This window comes from Pogona vitticeps, chromosome 4 (genome assembly GCF_051106095.1).
Source record: "Pogona vitticeps strain Pit_001003342236 chromosome 4, PviZW2.1, whole genome shotgun sequence".
NCBI lineage: Eukaryota > Metazoa > Chordata > Lepidosauria > Squamata > Agamidae > Pogona > Pogona vitticeps.
Window position 1 is genome coordinate 62,163,195 of NC_135786.1, and position 12,110 is coordinate 62,175,304.

Genomic DNA, 12,110 nt, shown 5'->3' on the forward strand with positions numbered 1-12,110 from the left:
TCCTGGTTCCCTATAATGGTGTGTCTGAGAAACATACACAGGATTGCGCTTTGAGGTCTGCGCAACCTCACGGATTTGGGAATAAGTCCCATTGAATTCAGTGTGGTTTATACGCAAGTCAGCATTTCGTGATTTGACTTCATTAGAGCTTATTCCCGAGTAATTGCACAGGGTTAGAAAGAAAGGGATTCATAGGGACAGCTCAACCCGAGCACCGCATAGAGAAGAAGGACCCCCAAAGAGAACGACGGCCCGGAAGTCACTCTACAGGAAATCTGAGAGGGCTATTTTGACGCGCCGGAAATCAGTCTAACAGCAAGGCCGATGTTGCCATTTTAACGCACCGGAAGTCAGTCTAACAGTAAGGCCGATGTCGCCATTTTGACGCGCCGGAAGTCAGTCTAACAGCGAAGTCGATGGCGCCGATTTGATTATTTTCTGACGGTAATAGAAGGTATGGAAACGTCACTTGGCATCCGCTGTAGCTAGACGAAGGGGCTTAGGATTCTTTCTCCATAATATTGCAATAATTTAAAGGACACTCTTTCATTTGAAGGGTCGCGAAAGGGCAATGGTTCTTTTGAAGGTCTTCAGTCGTAGGCCTGTCCAAATGAACTCTGATTTTAAAGTACTGTAATTAAATCTTAAAACCAGAAGGAAGTCATTTAGAAGTCTTTAAGTTGCTGATCTACAGGAACATCTGTTTGGCAGACTAAGCAGGGATGGGAAGTCCCTTGATCACTATCTCACCCACATCAGGCAAAATCCAAAGAAACAAGACAAAAACATGTGACACCTTAAAGACTATTATATTTTAATGGCTCAAAACTTACATTAAAATATAATAGTCTTTAATGTGCCACATGCTTTTGTCTTTTTTTTTAGAATTTAACCTGATACGCTTGCACAGACTAACACAGCTACCTCTCCCAAAACTATTTCGCCTACTTGAATGACATTGTTGTACTTGTGTTTAAATTATAAACATCATTTCTAATATTGTACCTATTCATATGGATCTGTATATGCAGTGTTATGCACATCGTTGCCCTCTTTTGCCCTCCTTAGAGAGTTACATTCTCCTTTTTTTGGCAATGTTTAACCAGTCACCCTAAATAGGAGGCAGATACAAGGACAATGGAGAAGCACAAAACAAAGCACAGTCTCCCCATTAAGCCAGATGTTGTGTAGATACTGTTGTAAATTATTATTTCCATTTAGGATTTTTGTGAAATTCAGTGGTAAGCCACGCAACTGGTGTCCATGGAACTATTTGAATGTGTGTGTCCAATATGTACTACTTCATGTATCTGAAGAGAACTGTGAGCTGCAAAACCTTCGGCCAAATACGATTATAAATGGGGGGGGGGCACAAGATTCTTCTTTTGTCTTGGTTTCTTGTAACATGAAATAGCTTTTTATTTTTATTTCTGAGTTGTTACTCCATGAGTACTCAGTTGGTGGTTTGTGGGATGGTGTCTGTCTGTCACTGGTTCCCAAAAAACAAAACTATTGTCTGAATGTTTAAAATAGTACATGTATGATGTTTAACAGCTGTATGAGAATGACTTCATTGAAGGTGCCAGTCATTGATGTCCAGAATGACAACTTCAAAGAACTGTGGCCATCCATGCTCTTGGCCATCCAGACTTCTAGCTTTATCGCTATTGACACAGTGAGTAGAGTGTTCTTCCTTATATTCTACCAAAAACATTGGAGGACATTTTGTACAATAAAATTCTTGAGGGTTATGCCACAGATGAGACTTTGGATGGTGACTGGATATCTGCTTTGCCTGAGGAAGTGGCCGTGATATTCTTTAACTGCTTGTTAGAAACAAAGGGACGAACTTTAACTTCCCTTATGTAGATTTTCTTCTGGCCCCCTTCTAGTTAGTAGATAGTAGCATTTTGGAAAATGAAGAACAAAAATAGTACTTAAATTCAGATTTTAAAATACACATATCTGTTTCTTCTGATTATTTGGGGAGAGAATTTTCTCTCTCTATAAGCGAGGCCGTAATGTAATTACCACTGGTTGATATTGCTATGTATTGTCTAAGTCGGAGGTCGTCAATGACCAGTCTGCGGCCCATTGCCGGTCCCTGGCTTGAGCCCAACCGGGCCACCAAGACAGACCTCCCCCTGCACCCCCCCCGCACACACTCCTCTCCCCATAGCTGCTTTGCACGTGCGGACCGGCGTGAGTCCTCCCTCACCCCTTCCCGCAAGCCCCCGCGGGCACAAAGCAGCTGTGGGGAGGGGAGGTTGTGCATGGGGGGGCGGGGAGAGGTCTGTCTTGGTGGCCCGGCCTGGCGGCGGCGACCAAAGTTGGCAAGAGCCGGGAGGGAGAGCAAGGCCCGGGTGCTCTCCTCCCAGCAGCAGCGGCGACGGGGGTGGGAGTTTGGCAAGAACCGGGAGGGAGAGCAAGGCCTGGGTGCTCTCCTCCCAGCAGCAGCGGCGGCAACGGGAGTGGGGGGTTGGCAAGAACCGGGAGGGAGAGCAAGGCCCAGGTACTCCGGGTGCTCTCCTCCCGGCAGCAGCGGCGTCAACAGGAGTGGGGGGTTGGCAAGAGCCAGGTAAAATAAAATAAAAATAAAAAAGACTCACAGGCTTCTGCCGCTGCCGCCGCCAGCACACACTCCCTCACCCCTTCAAGCATGCGCCAGCGCGCAGGACTGGGGTGGGCGCGGGGGTGTGCAGGCACTCCTGCGCATGCATGAAGCAGTGAGGGAATGTGCGTGCACTCCCCAACCACTGCGCGCGTGCATTGAAGAGGGCAAGCGCAAAGGGCCGCCCCACCTCCGTCAGAGACTCCCCCGGTCCGCACTAGTAAAAATGTTGGGGAACACTGGTCTAAGTGATACTTGGTGATTCTCTAGTGTTTCCAGAGGAAGATGCTCTTTAGCCTTACTTAGAGCCAGCAGAGATTGAAACTTGCAGTTCTGCTTGTAAATGTATCCTCTGCTACTGAGCCGCTGTCTGTTCCCATCTATCTATCTATCTATCTATCTATCTATCTATCTATCTATCTATCTATCTATCTATCTATCTATCTATCTATCTATCTATCTATCTATCTATCTATCTATTTGACTTATATGCTGCCCATCTAAACAATGTTTACCTTGGGCGGCTCACAATAGAATAAAACAATAGTGATATTACAACAATTTTACAAGTTTCACAACAATAGACAGTCATTCAAGATGGAAAGTAAAAGGTAAATTAAGTAATGTCCGGAGGGAAGGCTTGCCTGAATAGCCAGGTTTTAAGTTGGCTTTTAAAAATGCCCAGCAAAGGGGCCAGACAGATCTTGGAGGGGAGATGAGGCATGATCTGTGATCAAAACTTCCTGCATCCTGCATTGCTGGTTGGCACCATTCCTCACCTATCAAGATGGAATGTTGGTAAGTAACTACATAATCCAATCCATCAGGAAGTCTAACTTTTTTTTGTCTGTAGGAATTAAGTGGGCTTGGAACAAGGAAGAGTCTACTGAATCAGTAAGTAATAAACTAGTTCAACTAATGCATGATCATCTCAAGTTCTTATCATTCAGTTCTTCATTGTAACTGCACCCAAATGGAACCAGAAGCCAATTAGCCAATTTTTCCATTGTAGCAGATCTGGGAAAGGGGCAATTTCCTGGGTGGTGGACCCTGTCTTTAAAAGTGTTTCCCAAAAAGAATTTGATAGGATGCCATCAGCCAGGATGAACTCCTGGGCACTCTAGCCCAAGGATAGTAGATGTGTGGCTCTACTGATATTGCTGGAGTGCAACTGCCATTAGTCCTAATCAGCACAGCTAAAAGTAATAGAAAGTGATGTTCAGCAACATCTGCAGGGCTGTATTTCTCTTTCCCATCTGTCCAGCTGGGGAGTTCTGAGTTGTTTTGCCAAGACACTTACCTTCAGCCTGGCACTGGTGGGGAGGAGGTAGCCAAACTACTGTTTTTGTTTCTTTGCCCAAAACCTACAGTCCTGGTACTTAACATACTGTATGAAAATCCTGTAAAGACAAACTGTAGTAGCCCTTCATTTGGAGAAGAAATCAGTGAGAAGCTCATTTTAAAAAACTGTTGCCAAATATAAAAATATTTGAAATTTATTGGTGGGGTGAGAAACACAGGGGATGACCACAGTCAAACACACGGAATTCTAAATAAATCAGTCAGACTTAGCTAGTTACATATTACCTTGTTGAGTAGAGTCTTGGGCATCAGAACATAGCCAGGGTTCTTCAATAAGGATGGTCTGAGAGAAGGCCTCCAGTTAGATATTTTTAGAGTGAACAAATTCTTTTATGGAGATCTGAATTCAGTTTCATAAGAAACAATGACTATTACCAAACAGAGCAACATTTTATATTGTTGTTGCTAGTGGTCTAGTCAGCAATCTGAAAGTGTCTTAATGGCTAAATCACCTTCATGAAAAATTCAAATATATCTTTGAAAAACTGCAAGTTTAAACTAGTCTGTAACAAAAAAGAGCTTAAATGCTAAATAGAATCACAGAAGTTAGTTGGAAGAATATCTAAAACAGAGCAAAATTTGATAAGCGTATTTCAGCATAATAAGATGCAGTAAGAGTAGGCCTGCTTGAATTAATGGAACTTACAAAGCAGCTGAATCATGAAATCCCCAGATTAATGAGCCTACTCTACTTTGATTTACTACATTAAGTAATAGATTTTGGGCAGTGTTGTAGACATACTAAATAGAACGTTCTGTGTTCTAAATCTCTACCACTTGAGGAGGGGGAAGCTTCAGAATCTCTGAAGCTTCCCCCTCCTCAAGCGGTAGAGACTTGGATGAGTGCACTTTATCATGTGGACATTTGTTGGTTTTAAATTCTAGACAAAAGTGTTTAAGGTGTGATTGCTTAATATTAAGTACTCACTCTGTTGAAGAAAGAGAGTATGATAGCTGTAGAGATCAGACCTGCATACATCTAATACTTCATTGGAATTGTAGAGTGTTATTGAGAAATATAACCAGTTTAATGGGGGGAAGAAACTAGGGAATCTATGGCCTCCAATCCCTTTGACTGAGTTTGCTATTAAGTTTGATGTTTCTTTCTGCAGATGTATTGAAGAACGATACAAAGCTGTTTGCAATGCTGCTAGAACACGCTCCATTTTGTCTCTGGGAATTGCCTGTTTTAAGCAGCTTCCTGATAAGGTATGATGCTCAGCTAGTTGTGTTCACTCCATGGTTTGTGATTCTGTTGATGAGTTAAGGACATATTCCGTATGGAAGATGGAACATTGCCAGTTAGCTGTAGCCACTGCATATGCATATGGTGTGTATATATAATTGGCCAACAGTGGTTCTAAACCAATAAAGGGGACTTTTATAAAGATAATTTCTTGTATATTACTAGTCTCTATTTTCATATTGTGCTGTTTTCAATTTTGTTCTTCCGCCTGCATTTACAGACAGAGTACACATACCTCTCCCAGATATATAACCTGACTTTGCTGTGTATGGAAGATTATATCATTGAACCGCAGTCAGTTCAGTTCCTGGTGCAACACGGCTTTGACTTCAACAAACAGTATTCTCAAGGCATTCCTTACCATAAGGGCAATGACAAGGTACGAGGGCTTCTTACCCTAGGCATATATTTTCATTTGATCACTTGAGTGATTTTTAGCTGTCACTGCGTTTTTATTACTTTTTTAAAAAGAAAATGTATTAATAGGTAAGCAAAATGTGAGTACATGCAGAAAGTGATTGTGTACTAGAAGTGATCTTCCTAGTCTAAACACCTCAGGAGAAATTTATCTGTAATATCAGAGCTATCATATGGGAATCAGCATTAAATCTTGAGCTCATAGTGATACAAGTATTTTGAGTGAAAAGCTCCCTTCTAAATATATAAGACACTTGTTCAAGAATGCTGAGAGAGCAGTGAGAGTCTTGCTGAGCCAAAAAAGATCCCTGGTATTGTTATCCTTCTGAAGGAAAAAAAAAAGACATTATTGATAACAATTGAATTGATCTGTGTTCTTCATACCAGTGGTTTACCCAATACTCAGCAAAGACAGATAAGAACAGCCCTGCTGGATCAGGCCAAGGGCCCATCTAGTCCAGCTTCCTGTATCTCATAGTGCCCCCCCCCCGATGCCTCTGGGAGCACATGAAACATCTAGATACCTGTCTCCTGATACCCCTCCCCTGCATTGACAAAGTAATACTTTATGCCAGGGGTGAATGTTCTCTGTGGGGATGAGTACCATTTTTCAAATTTCTTGCCAACCAAAGGGTCACACTTTCAAGGTGTTAAGACCAAAGAGGCTACTTTATATACTTATTGGCCAAAATCCTGTTGCTTTGTGTAGTAAATTGCACTACAGTAGGCCTGTTGAATCAATGAGAATTTGGTAAGTTATCTCTGTAAGTTTTGATTCAATGGGCCTTGTTTGAGTGCATCTTACTATGTTAAAGTAAATTGTAGTCAGAGTAGGCCCATTTGAATTAAAGGAAATTTCAGAGGAGTTGACTCATCAAATCTGCATTAATCAATGGGCAAACTCTAAGGCAGTTTATTAGGCTGAGCAAAAAAGATTTTGTCCAATATTTTTGTTTAGTGTTGTTCTTATGTATCCTGAGAGTTGTTACATTAGGTTTTTGTTAACTCAAAAATAGGTTCAGCTAAAGGGAGAGAGAGAAAGAGAATTTTTAACTGAAAAGGCCCCTTTGTGCCTCTGATGGTTTTTTTTAAAAGAACGTTTTGGAGATGCTGGAGGGGCCTTTCAAGATAAGGCAAAACCACCATCCACATCCCTAGAAGACAGAGTTTTTAAGCAATTTTTTCTAACTTTTTTTCAAACAAAAAATTGGAGGAGGTAAGCCACAAAATGCCTGAGGCTACAAAAATTCTCCTGGTTACCTATGGGATACACGGGTTACATGTTGCTCATTTCTGCTTCATGCCATTCATCACATTCTGGGTTGGATTGTATTTATATAACATGTAAGGAGTGGATTCTGCTGCCTCAATTTAACTTGTGAGGGCAGGGTTGAGCTCTCTGGCAGAGGAGCGATTTCACTGGTAGGGAAAGTAATTGCAGGTGTTCAAAATGAGTTAGGTAACTTCTTTTCCTCCTTCCTCTCTCTGCTCACAGGGAAATGAAAATGTGAGCCAGAGTGTCCGTACTTTCTTCATGGAGCTTATCCGAGCTAGGAAGCCCCTCATTCTGCACAATGGCCTGATTGATTTGGTCTTTCTGTACCAGTGCTTCTACGCTCACTTGCCGGACAACTTAGGCACCTTCACTGCAGATCTTTCAGAGATGTTTCCTGCTGGCATCTATGACACTAAATATGCCGCTGAGTTTGAGGCACGTTTTGTGGCCTCTTATTTAGAGTATGCCTATAAGAAGTGGTATGTATCCCTTTCTCAATAAAGTTGCAATAACCTCGGCAAGAATTCCTGGACATAAGCGAAGGATAATTGCTGGACATCAGACTGCTCTTCTGTTGCTTATTATTTTGTACAAGAATAGTGTCTGATTTTCATATGACTGGATAGGAAGAGGGAAAAAGTAGGATTTAGTCTTGTTTGTCAGGAAAAGAAGTTTTTTTCATATGGGTTATTCTTTTTACGCATATTCTTGGGTCAGTGTCATTAATGGCTCAGGGTCTCATGAAATGGCCCTTATCCATTGCTTGGCCTTTGGAACGCTAGCAAAATAAAATTATTATCTGAAGCAGTAAGGGGAAGCAGTCGAATTTCTGAATCCTTTCCTTGACTTTGTTCTTGAGAGTTGGGGTGTGTGAAATATAATTTTGTCAACTTCTCTGCTGGCATTTGTGACACCAAATGTACCTCTGAGTTGAGGCTCTTGCAGTCCTTTTGTGCTCTTGCAAAATGTTTTCAGCAGAAACTTGTGGTATAAAGTTCTGCTAGGTTAGGAAACCCTAACAACCATAGCTGCTTGAGAAGACTTCTGGGAACTGCAGTCCCAAGAATACTTTGGTTACCCAGGCTGGAAACCCAGACACTGATCGTGGTTAGTACTAGGTGCTGGATTGTGAGTAAAGCTGAAATCCACAAACTTTTGATGGCTATATTACCTATTCTTATCGTTGCTACTTGCTAGATTTCAGGATGGATTTGATTTAAATCAATTTGATTTAAATCCTACTTTCAGAAAACATGGATATTTTTAATGATTTAAATTTTAATTTTTTTTAAAAAAAATTAAATCAATTTGATTTTTAGAAATCATTTTTATTCACCCTGCGGATGCTGAAAACAGTATGGAAAAATAGTCTCTTGGTTCACACTGCCTTTAAGACACTTCATGGCAGGAGAGATTCTAACAGTGTGGAATTAACACTATCATAAGAACATAAGAAGAGCCCTGCTGGATCAGGCCAAGGGTCGATCTAGTTCAGATCCCTGTATCTCACAGTGGCCCTACCAGATGCCTCTGGGAGCATGCAAGACAACTAGATAGCTGTCTCCTGATACTACTCCCCTGCAATTTGAAGTGCCTTCCTTTTAAGCCTGGAGATTATACATCCCCATCATAGATTGCAACCTGCAATGGATTTTTCCTCCAGGAATCTGTCCAATCTCCTTTTAAAGCCATCTAGGCCAGATGCCATCATCACATCCTGTGGCAAGGAGTTCCACAGATTAACAACATGCTGGGTAAAGAAATATTTACTTTTGTCTGTTCTCACTCTCCCAACTCTGTTTGAAGGGATGTCCCCTGGTTCTGGTATTGTATGAGAGGGGAAAGAGTTTATCCACTTTATTCATCCCGTGCATAATTTTATACATCTCAATCATGTCCTCCCCCCCTCCCCGGCGCCTTTTCTCTAAAGAGCCCCAAACGCTGTAGCCTTTCCTCATAAGGGAGGAAAGCCCAGTCATCATTTTAGTCGCTCTCTTCTGCACCTTTTCCAGTTCCACTGTCTTTTTTGAGATGCGGCAACCAGAATTTTACACAATACAGTACTACAGGTGTGGCTCTACCAGTGTTTTGTACAATGGCATTATAATGTTGGCTCTTTTATTTTCAATCCCCTTTTTAATGATACCTAGCAAGTGCCACCACACACTGGGTTGACACTTTCATTGAGCTGTCCACCAGCACGCCAAGATCTCTTTCCTGATCTGTCACGGACAGCTCACATCACATGAAGCAAATTACAGACCCTCCCTTCCTCCAAATTCTCTGTATGTGGCAGAAAATTGGGGGGGAGGGACAACATTAGCCTCTCCTGCCTGGTATTGGGGGAAGATTCTTACTGTTTCACTTCTCTGTTGGAAGAATGGAGAAGTAGAATTATTTGCTTTGGGTTTGTCGACAGGGTGGGGAAGATGATCACGAAGAATAAACGTGTGACTGCTACTGGCAACCTCATCTATGAAACTCTGGCTTATACATTCCCTGCAGTGTTCTGGGACTAACTGCTATTCTCCATGCTTTTTGCTGCCCACTTGAATTAATTATTAAAGGAGATGTGTGTCTGTTACTGAAAGAAATCTTGGAGATTCTTATACTCTGTATCTATGGGTCAGGTAGCTTAGCAGGAAAAGAAAAATGCAGCTACTCTAATAATACATTTACATTACTGTACATAGAATTAGTCTAGAGGAAGAAATAAGTTTTAATCCCATTTTCCACACATAAAGGGCTTTTTCTAGAGTAAGGGTGGGCAGCTTGTGATTCTCTTAATGTTGCTGAGCTTCAGTTCATGTCATCCCTTACCACAAGCTATGTTGATTAGGGCTGATGGGAGTTACTGCCTAACAACATCTGGAGGACCACAAGCTGCATTAGATTTGGGAGAGAGGGTCTGATTTCTTGGCTGTGCTCATCTTCTCACATCCAAATTTTCTTCCATTCCAGCAAGCGAGAAAACTGCAGATTGAAAGACTCCCAAAAGCAGCACCTCATCATAGAGTTCTGCAGCTACCCTGCCAGCATAGCTTCCTATGTTGACTACCGCTTTTGCTCTCTGTCTGATGCCAACCTATCTGGGACTGACACTTCAAACAAAATTGTTATCTGCCAGACTTTTTCGGTATTTATCACTTCTCTCTGCTTTCTATAGCTTAAGAAATGGTTGGCCAACATCTTTAAAACACTGTTACACAGTAGCTGCCACCACCTCTTACCATTAGCAATGTTGATTAGGGACAATGGAAGTTGTCCATCTTTGGTTTAGGATTGGAAAAGAAAGACAATGTAGCATAGGAGCTAAAAGAGTTTTGGACTGAAACTTGAAAGATCCATGTTCTAGTCTTGATTGATCCGTGAAACTCAGCAAGTGACCATGGAGTAGTTGTTTTCTTCCATCTCATCTAGATGAAGGCTTTCCATCTCATCTAGATGAAGGCTGTATGTGACCCGGTTGATGCATGGGCTGCTCTCAGCTTCATATATAAGTCAAGTTTAATTTCTGAAGCTAAATGGCTCTTAACAATCAGGTTACATGTACGTGTCACCTGGAGCTATTTAGAGACAAAATGACATAAATGTGATAACATAGCCTCTCAAAACTGCTGCTTTTGTCCCTTGAATGTTGTAAGATAACTTATGGGGACAGTCCATCAAAGATGATAGAACTTTCATGCTTGGTTCTTTCTGATAGCTCTTTGGCTATACATTTGTGCTGACTAAAGGGTGTGGTATACTGATTCTAGGGTGGATTACTTGGAGAGTGGTGTTGCCTTTTAATATGAGAGTAAATTTAAAAAGGTGTAGGTGATCCAGAATATTATTTAAACACTTGTTCTATATGGAGGTCAGCATGTTATGATTCCAGATATTGCAGTGTTCAGCAGTTGAAAACCGCTCTAGGAAGACTAGTCTCACTGATTCATAGGGACCCCTCCAGCTCAGCAGTTCTATGATGACAATGATAATGAAGACTTAATCAGGACTGTTTTTAATCTATACTAATGGGTTACTTACTTTCTTGCAGGCCTATGGCTGGTGTCCAGATGGGGTGAAGTGTTCACAGTCTCACAATATTGATCTGATAATCACTGAGGATGAAAACCACAAAGAGGAAAAACGGAAGAGAAGAAAGCAGAAATGGAAGCGTCGTAAGAATATTGCTGAGCCCTCAGAAAAACCTGAGCTGGGAAGTTCTGAGAAGGATGGAAAGGTGTCTTGGAACGTGGAAGATGGTCCTCCCTCCAAGCTTTCTTGTCCTAACAATAATACTCCTGTTATAGATGGTGTAGTAACAGAGACTACATCTAGTAAAGAGGACAGTTTTATGGATGTGGAACAAGAAGTTAGTTCTGACAGTGCAACTGATGCCAAGACAGATGAGGAACAAGCCAGTGCTATGGACAGTCAGTGCATCATTTCACCATCTGAAGATGGTCAACTGAAAGGAGCAATAAGATCAGAGCAAAAGGCCCAGCTAGAGAATGCAACTGCAACATTCTCCTTGCCTGTCACAGAGAAAACAGTGACACCATTGCCTAGCTGTTCAGAGGGAGGCATTCATAGAGCTGGCTTTGATGCTTTTATGACAGGCTACATCATGGCATATGTACATATGCTGAAACATGGTGAACACAGAAACTCAGGTGAAGGGCCTTGGTTGCCAGACTGTCACAACAAATTGTACCTCAGTGGAAAGTCTGTGCCACTTCAGATAGTGAAAAGTGTGTTTTCAAAATCCTCAAAAGCCCACAACCAGAAGATGAAATTGGCTTGGGCCAGCAGGTAGAACCAGTAGTTTTGCTGTATGGGACTCCTCAGAACAGAACAGTTTCTAGCCATAATCCAGAAACCAAATGAGGACTGTAGGATTCCAAGCAGCTCCTTGGACTAAGTAGCACAATAAAACAGTCTGTGGGTTAATTTTTAAACATCTGAATGATTAAATTAGTCTGTTGATAGATCTTCTCATTCATTTCAAGAGAGAACCTTTACATTCATAAGATCAGACAACTGTCTTCAGTAAAAAGTCCTAATTTGCAGCAGCTTAGTTTAGTCCACGTGTTCATCCAAACAGCATGAAAACTAGCACCTCATTTTTGTAATGTCCATGGATACTCTTGGTACTTCCACAGAATCATTGGCAGGTGTAGATAATACAGGAATTAAATTAGTACAGGACCTTA

The 12,110-nt window shown here is 41.6% G+C and overlaps 1 protein-coding gene across 1 annotated transcript; it reads left to right on the top strand.

The window, feature by feature from the left end:
* The first annotated feature begins 340 nt into the window (after window positions 1-340).
* TOE1 (target of EGR1, exonuclease) lies at window positions 341-12,110 on the top strand. Its single transcript, XM_020783300.3, has 8 exons — window positions 341-454; window positions 1,555-1,675; window positions 3,465-3,505; window positions 5,086-5,182; window positions 5,440-5,598; window positions 7,132-7,391; window positions 9,874-10,048; window positions 10,952-12,110. The coding sequence occupies exons 2-8, from the start codon at window positions 1,559-1,561 to the stop codon at window positions 11,711-11,713; spliced, it is 1,611 nt and encodes a 536-aa protein (XP_020638959.3). The 5' UTR covers window positions 341-454; window positions 1,555-1,558; the 3' UTR covers window positions 11,714-12,110.